General features: G+C 34.7%; 1 protein-coding gene across 1 annotated transcript; it reads left to right on the top strand.

Moving 5' to 3' along the window:
• Positions 1-1774: 1774 nt before the first annotated feature.
• Positions 1775-17327, top strand: LOC140063074 (uncharacterized). Its single transcript, XM_072109511.1, has 17 exons — positions 1775-1962; positions 4439-4460; positions 4992-5099; positions 5482-5625; positions 6235-6345; positions 8483-8626; positions 9434-9541; positions 10238-10375; positions 11047-11166; positions 11686-11805; positions 12414-12542; positions 13349-13414; positions 13892-14668; positions 14948-15070; positions 16095-16265; positions 16469-16579; positions 17101-17327. Exons 1-17 carry the CDS (start codon positions 1888-1890, stop codon positions 17211-17213), a joined length of 2580 nt encoding a protein of 859 aa, XP_071965612.1. The 5' UTR covers positions 1775-1887; the 3' UTR covers positions 17214-17327.
• Positions 17328-19133: the final 1806 nt, after the last annotated feature.

Genomic DNA, 19133 nt, shown 5'->3' with positions numbered 1-19133 from the left:
ATATATTCCTAACTGAATACAATACACTTGTTTACATTTGAAATAACTGAAATGTATTTGATAAAACAATTACTAACTAAAACCAATATATTCAAATATTTATCTTTGACCAGTGACGTCAACATATTAAATCGTGATTTCAATCGTGAAATTGCCATTAAATGAAGTATGATGTGTTTCTCCATCAATTTTAGATTGTACCGTAACGGTCAAGTTAACTTGATCTACAGAAGGCACTCTCGGCATTCCATATTCTAAATTTTTTTTTGCTTTCGCGTTGTAGCCCTAATATGAAAATGGTACTTTTTTATTTGTAGAGAATCCAGAGACCAATTGTATTAGTTGTGACGCCCTCTGTGCAGCCAAAATGATCTCAAAGATCTTAGATATACTGGACATTACGATTTTTGCATTCAGGTGATAAAAACAAAGGTTATTATAGTTACATGATTTCACGTATCCCATCATCTGAAGGGTTACACGCAGCATCGATCATCTAGCCATTCTGTTGATGTTACATCTACCTGATTGAAATAAGTACAAATACCAATATTTGTCCCAATTCCTATTTTTGTCGCAGATCTTTATACTTTATTACCATATAATATCACCAGTCTATAATATGCAAATGTTGATCAACTCGGTTGATCGGTTGAGACGAGAATTTTCACTCTACCAAAATGGGGTTTTAAAGCTCAGGTACAGGCATGAATATTAAATATAATATTTGGATAATTGTACATAAATCAAATATTTGTAACAGAAATCGAGACGAAAAAATATGAATTTCCTTTAATATGGTCAAATACAAAATTTGGCAAAATTCTTCCATAAAAACCAGGAAGACTTTTTTTCAGTAGTTAGGTAGTTAACCTAATGTAATAACATGTCTGGTGACTCCCTAGACGGTGAAAAAAGATGGTGGATATACGGTGGATAATTTTTGCTATAGCATGAAAATAAAAATCTGAAGTTGAATAAAAATATCAGAAATGTAATATTCAAGTTATATTACCTATATTTAGTCATCCGATAACATTTTTTACCACACCATTTATTTTTCATAGCTTTTTAAAATGCCTCTCTATTTACAAAATTTGTGTACAAAAGAATAGAGATTTTACTGTGTAATTTGAACTATCCCCCCACTGATAAGAAAGGGCTTATTTTCAACAAGCTCGTGTAACACAAATAAAATCCCAAAAATTATGAAACATAGGGGAAACTATAGATCGATAATTATTGGAATGTATGATCAATAGAAATGTTTTGCCCGCACCTGGCCTTTAAGGTGAAAGAACGTCAGTAGTTTAAATTGTTGGATTAAGTTTTTAAATGTTTATTTTAAATACTTAGATCAGACTATTTAAAGTATCTTTAAAATATTGGAGATTTTTATGATATTTTTTACTATTTTACTATTGCAATGTTTTAACCTTATGTAATTTTGTATTGTACCTCTTGGTGTCGCACTGTTTGTATTTTAGCCATTTTATCATATTTTTAATGTTTTTATATACGTGACAAGCAAGACAATTTTCGAGCCAGAGTGCTTGACGAAATAAAATAATTGAATTGAATTAAATATTACCTCATATTATTATAGGGTTTGTCCCTAAACTTACTTATACACAGGAAGATATCCAGCTGAAGCATGACGCCACAATCCACTATAGGGACGTTCTACGTCACAGCGCAATACGTATTTAAGTCGTGAGGCACAAATACAGGACGGAGAAAGGTCGTCGCTGCAGTCATATGAGACGCAAAGTAAGTGAAGTACGATCTGAGCAGCCCAATAACCCACTGGCTGCAGTCGATGGTGTACCGTGGTAACATTGCTCTGGGAAGGGAACCGCAGTCCGGCAATATTATTACCGCAACATTATGGGATTATTCTTGAATGCAATATTAGTTATGAGCATGTGTATTGGTGCTGGTGCTACTGATAATCCAAGTAAAGTAAGTGTCAGTTTTCTTCCGGTACAGAGATACATAGGAATACTATTGTCATAAAGGTCGCATACAACTTTTGTAAGGAAAACTTAATTGTTCCTGAATTAAACGATTTAGGGTTGGAAATAGGTCAAATGTAAAAAGACCACCAGACAAATAGTACATTTTAAAATATTTGTTTTTCCTTATTTGACGAAAATTATAAAAAAAGCAGAACCCTAATTTTGGAAACTCCTGTTGGGTCCTAAGGTGTCCCCTTAATAGAAGTTCTACGGTACTAAAGTACAACTTTACGTCTTGTATCTCTATTTGATAGAAGTAGTGATATTGATAACGTTAGACCTATACATTATTTAAGGCTAATATGAATTTTCTTAATTTTGTGTTTTAAAGTAGCATGTACTGTATGTAACTTTTTCTATAAACAGATTATCATGGATGCATTATTAAGTATATAGTATTGTGTCAACGGCTTTATACTGAAATACTGTAGTATTTTAAGTACCCATAGTGTGTATGTATAATAGATTTGCTATTGCATGCTTATATTCCATTAAGACAGATTGAACATGAATACTCAGTAATAATTGAGTATTATAAATTATTGAATGAATACACATATAACATATTATTATGTGTGGTTCATGGACGGTGCCAAGGGAGACAGTGCAGTCCTATACGACCCCTGTGATGTGTGTGTGTACTTGATTACCGCCATGGGTAAAACTTATGTTTGTTTTTTAATGAGTTCCACGTGCAACTTGTATGTGAGTACAGTGAGTAAGACAGGAAGGTAGAACGTATATTAGATTTTTTTATATTTCAGCGAATGAAAGAAATAACAAAATTTATCCTGGACAATTCTATCACAATAAAATCAAGAATCAGGATGACCAGTAAGATTCCGTGAACATTCGAGCACTTTTTAGGACGAAATCAGTTACCCACATCACTACCACAATTGCGCACTGAGTTCCAATTGTGTTTGTAGCATCATGGATTCACTCTTCCCTTTAGTAACACCAAAGGAAACGCAAAGCGTCTATTCTTCCCTGAATTTGCAGGCCAAAATACACTTTTTCGAAATCCCAACCACAATCTGTGACATGTTTTTATTTAACGCCCTAAATAAAAATAGTAGGGTATGCCTGTATTTCATATAACCTATACCCGATTTTGCATTGGATTAATATTTTGATCTTTAGGAAGTTGTTAGCTAAAATAGGATGTAACAATTATTTAAGCCGTAGCCAGTTTCATCATTGTCTTCGTCAATGTCTCCGTTTTAATATCTTACAATTCATTCAACCGTAGCGTTATGATTATAATTATTGCTGTATAAGTAAGATAAGTTTCCAATATTAATTTAGTAGATCGTTTATCGGCCAGGCACAAAAGTTGCATAATATTGCTTCGTAATTTTTCTGATGTTTTCCATCAAGAAATTCGCTTTTAAGGATAAACAGGCAAACCAAACCAGAATAATTAGAAACTCTATATATAGACATAAAATAAAATAGCTTCGCAGATAGGCCTAGGCCTAATCCCAATCGGTAGGCAACCGTTTACCCAGACGACATACAACAGTAGAAGTGTAGTGTTAAATAATTAATAGAACCAAGATGGAAATACACAGTGGTATTTTCTTAAAATGTACTTGAAAACAATCTGCATATCGTGTACAGAGCGCTTATTGACTCGAGTTAAGATACTACTTATACTACAGACTATGCTTGATAATATAGTACCGTACTTAACTAAATAAACATTGTATGATTTGCATTTCTTTATTTTAAGCTGACGACAGGCACATGAGATGAGGTGGAACACTCCTTCCTCTATAAATGCACCTCGTGAGTCAATATCCACATAACGGCGTTACTGATGGTTTTTCTATTATCACGCCAATACACAGCGCGCACTAATGATTCTGAACTGAGTTCAATCAATTAAGAAACTGTGGAAGAGGGGTTAAGTCTCAGTTGGTGTTCGTAATGAAGTCATGACTTCGTTTACTGTTAGTTCATAATTTAAATTGACTATACCTGATATTCTTAGCATCGAGTGTAATAGATTCAGCAGACAGTACTTTGCTTTGCACTGAATCAGTTTATTTAATTCTTTTCATACACACTATTCATTCATTCATTTATCAGTGCAAAATTACTTCCATTTATTGTCATTTGCATATAACATATATGTTATATCATGAAGTAAAGAATAATTATTCTTTACTCCGTGGTTATATCAATTATGTTTGCTTTGAGATATACAAAAACAGATAAACAAAAGCAATTACAAAGTGTCGCATCACCCTTGTATGGTATATTCAAATGAAATTAATACCACACCACACACCAATAATGATAATCACCCCTGAGTTAATTCATCATCTTTGTTTTTTTTGTTATGAGTAAGTGATCAATGTAGGCCTACATTATATTCACTTTAAGGTAATGGTTTGAATTCTTTTTTTCCCCAGAAACCTGGTGCTGATGGAAGTGGTATGTTTGATACTTTTATACGTTTAGCAACTTCCCTCAAAAACTTCAGTTTACCTATTAATTTTTCACATTTAAAATTAAAAATATATTATACACAATTTAAATTGTTATCTGGGTTAGATATGTGTACTGTTTTCCATAGAAAAGACTAATGCAATCGATGAGGGTTAGGACTGGGATACGAAAACAAACCTTGTCTGACTTTTTGTTTTTGTCTTGGAACAGCCCGCCCACCTTTATTATTTGCTCTCTGTTTTCATTTAGGCCTACATCTCATCATTCTCGGTACTATACGTACCATTTATTTGTATCAACAGAATATATATATATATACAGTATTTTTCTTTCACAAGAATATTTCTATAAGTTTAATCTAAATCATAATAAACAGAAAACGTATTTGATACAAAACAGGTATGCAATGAGCCGAAGCTCTTTAACGCGTTTTACCCTATAATACCGATATCTAATTAGCAAATAAATCTGATACTGACTTTAACTTACCTAATATTACTACGTCTATTAATACAGTTTGTGATTTGAAGTGTAAAGGTGGAAGCAGGCTGGACCCCGTATCTTGTAGCTGTAGATGTAAAAAACTTGGCTTAGAATACAATCCTGGAAAACGCAAGTGCGTCGGTAAGGTTATATCGATGTATTGTTTTGTACATGTTCATTAATACGTCTCTACGAAAGCTCGTACAGATGCTGTAAAATTTAGATTTCTTTTAATGGAGCTCAACTTTGGAATAATTTACCCTTAGCTATAAAATGTATCTCTTCAAGATTTAAACTCATAAATGAAGTTAAATGTTTACTTTTACAAATACATTTTATATAGTTCCTTATTGAATTATTGTATGCATTTTGACTAATTTATTTTTTGTGACAGGAGCCAAACCGAAAGCTATTTTTGTACTGTTTTGTATGATGTGAGTAAAGTTGAAAGTTAATGTAAAATAAATGTAGGTTGTACCTATATGTATTTCTCCAAAACTCATTAAAGTTTTTTATTGTTTAGACATCGATGAATGTGTTACGGACATCGGTAAGCGTTGCCAAGGTAACTGCACAAATAGTTATCGAAGTTATCGATGCACATGTCCGCCTGAAAAAATATTGCACTTGAACGGATGGCAATGCAACAAGGTGCCTACTGTATTACGTACGTATAACAACTTTCGAAAATCATATATCCGTATGGTGTCCTATCTAGATAATGTATTATATTGTGCTGTTCAATTTTTTACCCCTGATGTGACAACCTAATGTTAGAGCTGCGAAAAATTAGGGGGTGTCTATATAACTGGCATTTCCATATATGAGGTTCATTTACATCTACAAACTGAGACATTTTGAATTTTTGATAAAGTTTACCATTATTAATTATCTTTATCATTTTTTATATAGGCCTATTTTTTTTCTATTTAACGTTCGCGTCAATAACATGATGTTATTGAAACAGACTCAGCCTTTATAGATCTGAGTTATCTGGAGATTTTAGCTAGAACTGTCCTTGTTTACGTATCCAACGTGAAAGGGAAAGTGCCATTGACAAATGACATAATTCTCACTTTGAGCGGATGGTGATCTGGGATTATTTCGCTCCATGGGTGCACATGAAATGGATTATATCATAAGATACTATGTCTTGTGTTGAAAGATAAAACCTTTTTCCCATATGGGTTACTCTTTATTCTTCCTGACAGATTAGAATCTATTTAGGCCTACTCATAATAGGCCTGAAGTATTTCATTATATCTTCCAAATGTAGCATGCAGAGGGCAGATCTGTGTGGACGGGGCCAAACTCAACTTAACTACATGTAAATGTGATTGTCCTAAAGATGGCTATCGGTACGACATTATTGCCCGGGTTTGCCAAGGTAAGAATGCCTACAGCTAACTTTAGGTAACACTTTTTTAAAACAAACTTCGAGTTTATCGATTAACGAACTCTATTATGTTTATGGATTATTAACATCTCAGCTGTTGACTCTTTGGTAATGGAAAGTAATATCAAGTTAATGCAAATTTCTTCTTTCTTCAGCGAAAACATTGCATTCGCACGAAAAATGTGCCAATTGAAAAAAAAGGCTTTACTAACAATAACATTCACCTAATCTAATATAGAGTAGCTTTATTATATTCTGTTTCGTTGTGCATGCTACTACTGCTACAAACTTAGCTTCCACTTGTGACTTACTAGCTACTATTTATATCAGCAATTAATATCTAAAGCAGTATACAGTAGTCTAAAACTATAATACTTATTATTTTGTAATAGAGCCCGCTATGATATACAATACACCGCTATTCTAACACGTGTATAATAATAATATTGAAATTTCCCTGTGGCGTAATAACAATCTCGCGTATGAAATAGAAATCTGAACCCAGTCACAAACTTACTCAACTCGCTTATTATACCCAGTAGAAAATTATAGCCATACAGCCCAAAGTTTATGAAAACATTATAAAAAATGATTTTCTATAAACATCACAAAACTATTATTTTCATATTCTTGGTCATCATTGTATCTAGAGGGGCTTAATTGATACAATAATACGTGTACATAACTTTAGGCCTAACACCAAAAAGTAAGTACTGTACCGCATTCACCCGAGTTCTGGTACACCGAGCACATCCCACCCTAGTAGCAATTTTAGCGAATAGTAAGGTGATTGTTATGCCCAAATTAAAAGCTGTTCTCTCAGTTTGATTCCAATGTAGCCTAAAAACGAGCCTTGTTATGAAACACAACATGCCCGTGTAATGAGACAATATGTCGGTGGCAGCTGTGACAACGACAAGGGTTCATTCAAGTCTCTACAATTTACAGTCAATTTAAAAGTTTTGCTGAAAACTGATTAAAAGTTAGGATCAAAATTGAAAATGATTGGCTGTGGTGCCGATCCGAGTTTCCATCTTTCCAGGTGCGTCAACCGCACACTTGAATGAAATTATTGATTTAATCACGTTGATTGAATTTAAATAAACATCAATTAACAGAAACACTAAAGCCTTTAATAGTACTCCTTACTCAGGTTTGTGGTATGAGGTTTACGTTTATGAAAAATATCTTAAAGCCATTGTTTATTGTATGTCAAACCAAGTTTGGTTACCGTATAAGTTTACGTTGTTAACCATTCACAAAGCCTTGTTCACCGTCAATGTACCTTTCTTGTAAACAGATAGTTAGTAATAAAGGTTGGGTTGATAATAACACTTTTATTAAACATTCCATTGTATAATAATACAATTAGGCCATACAGAAAAAATCTCAAATGGAGATACAAATAAAATAAGTTAAATCACAACCGCAAAGTAAACGGCCAGAAAGAAAGTTTTCTGAAACTCCTTGATTTGATTTGATTTGATTTATTTCGGCATCAGTACATAAAATATCACAGACATACAATTAAAATTGACAAATATAAAAATACCAATATAAAACAAGGATGCCAAGGATAACTCATAAAAGTCCTCTACGGACTTGTTTCCAATGAGGTCCTTTGAAAGAACAGCAAAAAAGACAAACAAAGCAACATAAAAAAAATGACAAGTTTTTCATATATTCCAATATGTTTGTATTGTGTCTCTCAGCAATTTCTATGTATATTGTAGGCTTAATATATGAAAATGACAACACATTCTATGAATGAATATGTATTTTATCATTGATTGATGTTCCAATAAAATTATCTGTTCATTATTTTTTGACTACAATTAAACTCACGAGTATGCCTGGCCCTGGGCCAGCCACCGATCCTTAAAAGCATCCTTACAATTTACAATAGTTTTACTATTGCCCACCGAATACGGTAACCAAGACGACAGCGAAACCACACATTGAGATTTAATTGGATACAAACTTTAGAATAGAATCTGTAATTAGGCATATACAATGATGCAGTGTTTAATGGCATATCGATTTCTAAGTAGTTTATTTTATTATAATTATTTATTTATTAACCATTTTGTACCCAGGAGTGAGTTGTCTTGTCTTCTTTTGTTTTCAGATATTGATGAATGTACGTGGTACATGGATTCGTGTCAGCAGGGGTGCGTCAATTACCCAGGATCGTACCTGTGTTTCTGCAAGTCTGGATACCAATTAAATACAGACAACACAACATGTTCAGAAATACCAGAAACGGATCTACGTAAGTAGTTTTGGCAGTAAACAAAATGACGGTTCAGTGGGATTTTTTTGAGGCGGCAACATCTTCATTCAGCGTGGTGTGTAACTCGCGACTCTTAAGCTTGGTTCCCACTAGAACGTAACGCAAGGACGTAAACGCAACGCAAACGTTTTAACCAATGACAAGCGAAGTTATAGACAGTTAGCAATCACAAGCGAATAAGCCATCGCTTGTGATTGGTCAATTCACTTGCGTTGCGTTACGTCCTTGCGTTGCGTCGCTAGTTGGAACCACCCTTTACAACTCCACTCCCTAAACCTTAAATGAGACTTTATAGCATACCGGTAGTTTATATGCAAGTCATTTACTTATTAGTGCTATACCTCAGCGGAGCTGTAGCTTGGTTAACATGCTTGCTTTCCAATCCTAAGGTTAAGGGTTCAATCCTGACCTAGTGTCAGTGTTGGAACTCACGACTCTTTCAACTCTTTCAACTCTACTCCCTTAAAAATGAGACTAAAGGGTGGTTCCCACTAGCGACGCAACACAAGGACACTAACGCAACGCAAGTGAATTGACCAATCACAAGCGATGGCTTATTCGCTTGTGATTGATTAAAACGCTTGCGTTGCGTTTACGTCCTTGCGTTACGTTCTAGTGGGAACCAAGCTTTAGTTTAGAAGCACGAAATCTTAAAATAGTTTATCCATCCTGTAGGCTAATTGGCGAGTTGCTCGCTGTGGATGCGTATAAACTAACATTAAACAAATTAAATTAATTACCGATTTAAACAGTTCTTGTGAAACGAATTGTATTGTATTTTATTAGGATGTAGTGGTAAAACTTGTGGTGGAGGATCAGTGCTTGACGGAACCACTTGCCAATGCAGATGTCCCGATGGACTGAGATACAATAGAAAACTTAAAGTATGTGAAGGTAAGTGATGTAATAGACGTTATTAAAAATATTTAACACAACCACAATGTGATGTCATATTATTTTGTGTAAGTACTGTAGGTAATGGAAATATTACCAAAAATGTATCCATTCCGTAAATGCATTTAATCCGATATTGCCACGATTGTTTCCAGAAGTACAAAACACAAAATTGGACGCAAACAACTACTTTATTGATATATTAGTTTATTCTATAGCTATACTTTCATCCCAGCTGGGAGGTAAGGCTGCAACATTTTCCTCCATTTTGTTTTGTCTTTTTTTCCATCTGTAGGCCTACTGATCTTCACCACAATTAAGGTTTTCTTTCCTTAGTCGTTTTTTATCTTCCTCTGTATCGTTTTCCCTGGGTGGGGTCCATTTGAACGGTACTTTGAGTACGGTATGTTATGTCGTGGAATCCATCGTCACAACAACCTTACCTCCCACCTTAATGATAAATATAAAATTAATTGAAACCATTTTCGTAAAGTAAAAGTATACAAAGTTTATCTATATAATACCTACTCATATAATTTTATTGTTTTATGATTAAGGGATGAATATATAATTTTTAGAAATACATAATATAAGAACGAACATTGTTCAATTTTCTTGTTTTTAAGGTTGTCTTACTTTTATATTTATTGCATTATTTTTTGCTGAACTTTGAACTTTGTTTGTTAATTTATCTAGATATGAATGAATGTAGAAAAAATCCCGACATATGTACCGGAGGCGTTTGTGTCAACACTAACGTTTCGTTTATTTGTTACTGTAACGAAGGCTATGAACGAGCGGACGATGGGTATACCTGCCAGCCTCTTGAAACAAGTTGGTTTCAGTTGTTTTTGTGTTTAAAAAAAGTCCTAGTCCCAGTGGCCGTATTTACCATTCACATTTAGGCTAAGGGAAACACTTACTCTTAAAATAAAAACATTTTCCCTTAAAAATACAACTTAAAGGAAAAACTAAAATATTTATTGAGTTAAGTGAAATATTTGATATTTAAGGAAATTATTTCACTTAAGTGTGATTGGTGAATACGGCCACTGGATCCTGGTCTAGTGCCAAAGTTCCCAAAAACCTCCCAAAACAAGGAATCAATTAAGACCTGTGTTGCTTACCGATCACTTTTCAAAAGTAGCAAATCTTCAGGACAATTTAGTTTTCTTGAAGACCAAGTGGTCTCATTTAATCCAATCGTAAAGACTTGGCATTTATCAGGTACTAACCAAACATGTATTAAATGATGATATCCAAGTACAGTATGACCAGTTGTATTCAAGAGAACGGAATGCATTACTAATGCGGTAGCTTATAAGTAGTACGGCTGAAAATGGGTATTTGGAAACTCAGATTGGGCATGCGCACACCCCGAGGTACGTCTGGGAAAAGAGAGTGAAAACATTTGCTGATAAATATTATGATGCATGTAGACGGTAGTTATCGTCAGATGAGAGGCGAAATATTTCTTGTTTATTACAATCTTTATTTTCTTTTAGGCGGCACTATCGAATGTCTACCGTGGCATTTTATGTGTGCGTCCGGGCGTCAATGTGTTTCGGAATCGTTAGTTTGTGACGGGTTTCACGATTGCCATGATGGTTCGGATGAGCAACATTGTAAGTTTATATTCTTTTGTTTATATGCAAGTCATACAGTCAATAACAATATCGTGTACCCTAGTTTGTATGAGTTATTATTAGTAACTATAGACGTTTCGATTAATCTATAAGTTCATGGAGGTGTATGCGAAGTAGGTGAATAAAAATACGATAATATTAGACGTCAAATACTGGTTACATCTTCAGGTCATCATATCAGAAATGTTTTAACGAAATAAACGTGTATTAAAATGCACGTTCATTTCGTTATACTTTACAGTATACATTTGAGTTTTTTGCGTAAATAACTCAATACCATGTCTACGCACCGACGTACATTAATTACTACATAATGATCTAGGCCTATATGAAACATTTAGATGGTACATAGGGTGCATACTCAATGTTTAAAGGGCTGTAAATCTACGATGTAGACATAAGGATTTAAAGATTTCCACCAAATGTTGCCAATTAAATGTATCGTATCGCAGTCTTAACTAAGAATAATACCATACATGATCTTGTATTATATTTCAGGCAAAGTAGTATGTCGAAGTAATGAGTTCCAATGTGCCTCGGGTGATTACTGCCTTGATCGGCGGTTTTTATGTGAAGGTAGTCAAGACTGCTCAGACAGTTCGGATGAGGAAAACTGTCGTGAGTTGCTTTCAATGTTTTGTTTATTGAACAAGAATTCCGAAAAATTAACCAATTTTTGTAATTCACATCATACGCTAACTCAAATATCACAAGAAGATTATTGCAATTGTTCTAAAGCTATGTCTACACTCTATTTTGTAAAAAGACAAGCATTACAAAACAATCTTAACCTCTGTCTAGAATCAAACTGTATTTGACAAAAAAAAATGATGGGCCCATAATGGACATGATAATGTCATATCACTACCATATATTGGAACATCACTACCATTATTTGGGAACATCACACTTTTTTTGTCTAACTAGTTTAATAGTGTAGACACAGAGCTTTAAGCTCGTTCCCCACTTCTTGCAAACAACGACGTAAATTGGCGCAACGCAAGTGAGTTGACCAATCACAAGCGTCCTTTAATATTTTCAAAATGATATCATTAATTAATAAATCAATCAATCTCTTTATTCATCTCATTAAAAAAAATACACATAACAAATATGAATAGATTGAATAAAGTTTATATGTAATTTTTCACGAATTCGGTAGTTTAGGTTGATACATTTTAGTTGGGAAGTTTTGTGTTTTAATTTCAGTTTCTTTTTAAATACAGAATACTGCTACGATTTACATGCAGACTGTGCAGGGTGGGCTGCACGCGATGAGTGTGCCAACAATAAGGCATGGATGGATACAAACTGTCCTAAGTCATGCAGAGTCTGCTTTTCCGATGATGGAATACGTGAGTCCGTTGAGTTTAGTTTCTCAAATGGCTTATTACAATTGTTTTTTAAATATAGTAACAGGGCAACAAAACCTAGGCTTCTCTTAGTTAGTGAGTTAAAAGCAGACTTTAAGGGTCTTTCACACCTGTTCCGGCACGGTTCCGGTCCGGCGCCGGAAAATCCAATCGAACCCCAATGTTTCGTTTTCACGCGGCTACGCACATATCGATTGGCGCATAGCCGCGTGAAAACGAAACATTGATGTTTGATTTGCCGGACCGGAACCGTGCCGGAACAGGTGTGAAAGACCCTTTAATCGGTTTAATTTATTGGTTCTTCTGGTTAAATAGTGTGGGGTACGTTACCTCTGACAACCATTGTAGTTATTGGAGGTGTACATCGGAGTTACGAGTTACGACACGGCGGAGGTTATAAGAGAGTTAATCGATCACACGAGCACTCATAACAGATAACTGTGGATATGAGTATAATAATTTATGTTAAACCGTACGATTCTATGACCATGACTAAAGCGCAAGCACCATATACAAGTAAGATAAGAATATTTGAGAACATGATTGTATAGTATACCACTTTCCTGTGCAAAACACCGGTGTGTCCCCGCAATTCACCTTCCGGAAAACGTTCAGCTGTTCAACCCCGGTGTTTTGCCGTTTTTTACCGTTTACACCAAAACACCGGGGCGTCTCCGGAGTTTTGCTTTTGGTGTGAAAGGGGTATTATGGCTTCAATCAACTTTTTCGTTTTAATGCATATGCATAGCAGTGAACGAAACCTACTATATATATTTTTTTATTTTCAGCTGGTGGGCGTGTAACGGAAAACAACAAACCTATACTATATTTTCTTAGGCATTCAGATGATTACGGTAAGCCTCTTGAAGTTGCCGCTAAAATGTATTCATAGTCAAAATGACATCTGCTTTAGCACTGTCATTGCGTTTGTCTTTATATATATTACTCTGTGTTGTATTGATGTAGCAGTCCTTTACGGTATCGCGGAGGTATTATCGTATTATGGTTGTAAAATGGCGAAAGGTAAGTGAATTTGTGAGAGACATGGGTTGAGGACTGTTTGTTTCCTGGTGTGTAATTCACCCGATTTAATACAGTCAGACTCCTTTCCAAAATTACTTGTGGTAGTCAGTTAGACTCTATCTAGTGGCAGATGCAGACTCGGGTGTCTGCTAAGTCTGTATTAATATTATGTTTGATGCATTGTGAAATAAAACCAATGAATCATTGAGGGCATAATTGAAATTTCGTTAAAATATAATCAAAGTGAACACATGAACACGAAATCTATACCGGTACTAGTTTTGTATTTAATTTTTTTTTCTCCCCAGCTGTCTCGACGCAATATGTGCAACGAAACATAGGTGTAAGACAAGGTGGTATATCGGACAAATGGCAGTGCGATGAAGTTATTAGCGTGCCTGGAAATGTACGCAAGAGTTTTGGACTTAGTTTCTTTTATAGAAAATACCTTCATGCGTATAACATTCCAATTCTCGGTTCTCATCGAGTGTCAGATGCTGCATTACGTAGAGCTTGCTATACTTTACGATTCCTATTAGCTGACAGACGAGATTTGAGATACACTATGTATGTAAACTACTTTCGAGTTGCTGTGATGGCTCAGGGAGAAAACACTCACAACATTCCTGAACATTCGCATCTGCCGGATGTCTTCAATTTAGATATACGGGGTCTACCGGGTACTCTTCATATGCCAATTACTACCGCCGCTGAGGAAAATATTCTATGTTTTAAAAATGATTCTAAAAGGGGAGAAGATTTATTTGTACATAATCTAGCACATACAATTCATAAAATTGCAGCTGTAACGCGAATAGCTGATTTTCAGACAAAACTTCGTCGGGCGTATTGGAACGCCAGAAGAACCGGGTTGTGGTTAGATACGCGAGCAGACGATACAAGTGAGGAGTATTTCGCGGAAGGTGTTCAGAGTTTCTTTGGCGTGCAATCCAAGAGAACGCCAGGCAGTCACAATGAGATCAACAGTAGATTGAAGCTACAGCGATACGATCCTAAACTGTATGATCTTATGATGGAGTTGTTCCCATGTGCTAACAGCATTGTAGACAGATGTAACAAAAAGGGTAAGTTTAACCAGTTCTTAAATTGTAGGTACGTATAAAAATCCACACGATGTACCTGCAGTATCAGATCTAACGATAATAAGTAGCATGCAGTATCGCGTATTCTTAGAGCAACGTACGTTATCCCATGGGAAAATGTCTAGCCTCCCCAGACACTATAGAAGCCTTTTTTTTTTAAATTAAAAGTGTTAGTTCGACGACTTTCTGGAAGTGTCTTGTCAAACAATTTGCCAAAACAATGAAAACTTCAGTCAATTTTAATTTTATTTTATTTTAAAGGAACCATTGAAGACACACCAATGCTAATGAACTGTGACGGTAGCAATGGTTACATTTACAACACTATTGACGAGGAAGAAGAAGAAGTGGAGGATGAAGAAGAACAACCGGAGGAAGATGAAGGTAAAATAATCTTGCATTTTATAAAATAATATCGATATGGATATATATAATTACTCCCAGTGATTGTTCAAAATAATTTCATTTTATGCTCAGCTGTCCACGATAAATACACGCGACAAAAACACCATTTCTACCCACAATTTAAAAGAACCACTCAAAAATCATTAAGTTTAGTTAGTAAAGGGGTTGAACTTTGGCGTGATATACCTGAGACTCTTAAGTTACTTAAGAATCCTATAACTTTTAAAATAAAATACAAAAATAAATTACTTTTGCAATACTCTGATTAGAACAGGTTTTTTTTTTATCTTTTTTCTTTTTACAATTACATCTTACTCTCTGAGAAATCTTTTTTTTTTTTAAGATAAAGAAAAAAAAAGAAACTTTCTTAAAAGTTACATTTTGTTTGCCTATGCCGTTGTGCCTTTGTTTCATATTACTATTTATAAACTGTTTTGTAACAGGGGGTTTCTACTTATAAGCTGTGCTTCAGAGATTCCCCCTTTCCATTCTTTCATTTTTTGTAATGAATATTTATGTATGTTAATGGTTTTATTTTGTTGTGAATGGAAATAAAGAAACAAACATATGTGAATATACCAAACCTTCCAACTCTTCCGACAATGGTGGGAGTCTCCCGATATTCCCGCTAAGTCTCCCGATATTTTGAATAAACCAAAACATTCTCCCGATATGTATAAATGTCTACTACTCTAGATAGGCCTATTGATAAGAGAATAGAAAACATATACCGCTACTAATATCGGCGGTCCGTATAATGTTTTTAATCCATTCATGCGTTGCTTAATAATAATAATAATAAGCGAAATAATAAGTTGCCAACGCATTTTTTGCCTTCGCCATTAGATGCCAATATTTTTAGGTTTTCATAGCGCCCTCTATGGTTTGATGTAGTGTTATAGCGCCCTCTCTAGTTTCATAAAAACCTCCCGATATTTCATTTATTCAAGTTGGGAAGTCTGATATAGATTGCCAGCTTGATATTACGTTTTAAATTGTTCAGAATGCGTGGATGAGCATGAAGCCTGTCCTGACTGGGCTGATCTTGGAGAGTGCCTTATCAACCCCGAATGGATGGACATTTTCTGTAAATATACATGTGGAACGTGTTACGCTACAACGGCTGCACCACAAACCACTGACAGTCCGTTTGCAACAGAAAGTCCAAATGGCGGTAAGTTTAAAGAAAAAGAGTTAAATTTGCTGAAATATACTATAGGCCTAAACACTTTATTATTTTACAGAAACATGGTATTGTATGCGATTACGTCATTGATTCATTTCAAAGTAGATCCACTGATTCATTTCAAAGTAGATCCACTGACTGTGTTTGCAATAATAATTTTAATACGGTATGAATTTAATTTATGTATATAGGATGTAAGGATCTAAATGACTATTGCCCAGGTTGGGCATCTGAAAACGAATGTTCTTTAAACTCTGAATGGATGAAAAGAAACTGCCCTTTCAGTTGTAACACGTGTGAAGGTATGCAAAATGTATTTCAATCTAAGATATAAAGAGAATTTATTTTGATGACGTAAATCATTACCTTGTTTTCCCGTCTACATGTCGGGTAGATTTCGTCAATAATTACGTCATCGGGTTGTGTATGTGACGTCAGGTTTGTTCTTCAACATAATTTGAACACTCGGGGCTTAATAAGTAATTGTAAAACGTGTGGATAGTATGGTCGATCCCTCATCTCTATTAATGGTGTGATGGACCCCATTATCTCACGATGTACGTCATAAAATAGATGAGCGTCGTACATGCGGATTGCCATAAACACTCACATTTAGCCATTTTATCGCGTAGATGATCATTAATTGAATCTTATTCTTTACAACAATATCTCTGTATATTCTACATTTGAAAAGTGTAGGCCCTAGAATATATTATCCACGCAATAAAATGGATTTGCAGGAAAGCAAAATTTATTTAATAGTCTAATATCGAGAATATTCTATAAATAATAAACAGTTTTGTACTTCTTGCTCTTTTTATAGGTGCTTGTGGCGATGACAATTCGAATTGTCCTGATTGGGCATTTCGTGGAGAATGCGAAAGGAACCCACATTACATGTACAACAACTGCAGACAAAGCTGCAATGTTTGTTAAAACCAAATATGACAATGACTACCTATCTTATTCGGAACGTATCCGATTCTGAGGTACACCATGAAGTTGGGGTTTCACAAGTGGAAAGTTGGGTTGAGGGAATACATTTCATTGGAGGACATATCACGCAACCATATACATGAATAAGCATTGTAGGCTAGGCCTATGACCACAGTCATGACTAACGTTGTGCAGTCTATCGAAAATTTACAATTAACAACAAATGCTGCAGAGCTAAATTTAGTTAAGTAAGGTAACCTACAGAATACACATATACCTACTATGCCGTTCACTTTGTTCTCTCCATATCTTGTACAATTTTATGGTTCAGCCTTTGAAAACAATATCACGATAATTCCTCCTAAAAAATTAAGCAAGAGAACAATAATACGAACATATTGTTTTCCAATAACTAGATAATCCATACCAGACTGAACTAAGTTGTGCACAAAGAACAAGTACAGTGATTGTCAAACCAAGTCAATCTAACTGCAGGATGGTGAGCTCCGGAGATTAAAGGGTTTTTCTGTGGCTGGACACGATCAGATCCACGCCCCTTAACAGACACTGCGCCGCCGAGAATATGTACATAGTAATATTGGTATTTGTCGCAGACAGACATACGATCAAAAGACTGTTACGAGTTCTATCTTGGCAAGGTGAGCTCAGTGTTCTGTTCTTAGATTGCTTTGGTCAAACTTAACGTTATTTAAAGGACTGAAATAATTTCAATATGTTTACGAAAGTTTTAAAGAAGAGTAAATATTATTTTACAGGAGGTTAATGTAAACTTTCATAAGTACTATAATTAGCAGCCAGTTATCGGACGTTCTTGTGATTGCTAACGGTCTATAACTTCGCTTGTCATTGGTTAAAACGCTTGCGTTGCGTTTACGTCCTTGCGTTACGTTCTAGTGGGAACCAAGCTTAGCAAGAAACTGCGTCGCTGTTTGTTGTCGCCGGACATGATACTGTGTTAGAACCGGATGATATTAGACTACTAGGAGGTTAGCTAAATCCATAAAAAGAGTTGGATTTTAGGTCTAGTACCTTACATTTTATATTATTAGTTTTTGTGTATAGTTTATTTAAGTACTTTTTATGAATATTATATATATATATATTTCAATTTATCTTGATTCTTTTGATTAATGATTATAATTCAATTTTACATATTTTAGACCCACTTTTATTTTAATGCAAATTCTATTTATTTGTTATTATTGAGATGTTCAGAGCCTGTGAAGTGTGTCCTCAAGATGCTGATGTGTGGAACTATAAACACGGTTGGGTTGTGTGCTATTTTAAAAAACATATTTGTTACGAGTAGGCGCGCCTGTGTTAGAAGTATTTAAATCGGCTTGTTTAAATCTTCATATTCCCACACCAGAGTATCTCGTAGAAATTTTGTAATACGGGTTTTCAACTTGTTTCCTTGTGATTTTGTAGGCATACCATATTTCTACTTTAATTAAATATTTCTATAATAACTTTTATTGGCTGCTTTCGATGATTTCTATTGTAGGTCTAAAGGATATGGTTAGTCAATAGTAAAACAAGAAAACACCGCTCGACTTTGACGTAACAGTTTACATTATTGTTCTTTCTTTATTAAATGATGCTTTTTTAAATTGATATTTAATAATAAACAAGAAATAGGGCCTAATGATATTTGTTTGTTTAACAATCAGTAGTAAACATTTTGTTTAACGTAAATATAGTCTGAAATGAACAAAATCCTAAACTAAATTTAATACTGTGCATATTCCGGGGTAGAGGCGTTACTCCCTAAGGCTGTGTGACCCACATACCCCAACATTCCAGTAAACAAACAGTTCCCAGCCGCCGACAAACGTACATACACACATTCGCCAATAATGTTAACCATAGAGGAAGGATTGTGTTTTGACAAAGATAAAT

This window comes from Antedon mediterranea, chromosome 11, assembly GCF_964355755.1.
Source record: "Antedon mediterranea chromosome 11, ecAntMedi1.1, whole genome shotgun sequence".
Taxonomy (NCBI): Eukaryota; Metazoa; Echinodermata; class Crinoidea; order Comatulida; family Antedonidae; genus Antedon; species Antedon mediterranea.
Note: the sequence above shows the minus strand (reverse complement) of the source record. Positions and strands in the feature narration are given on the sequence as shown.

Bases quoted from the DNA above. Each gene is read 5' to 3' on its own strand.
- LOC140063074 (XM_072109511.1), top strand. From the start codon at position 1,888: ATGGGATTATTCTTGAATGCAATATTAGTTATGAGCATGTGTATTGGT. The intron at 8,627-9,433 runs GTAAGTAGTTTT...GTATTTTATTAG, and splicing joins AATACCAGAAACGGATCTAC to GATGTAGTGGTAAAACTTGT. The intron at 14,669-14,947 runs GTAAGTTTAACC...TTTATTTTAAAG, and splicing joins AGACAGATGTAACAAAAAGG to GAACCATTGAAGACACACCA.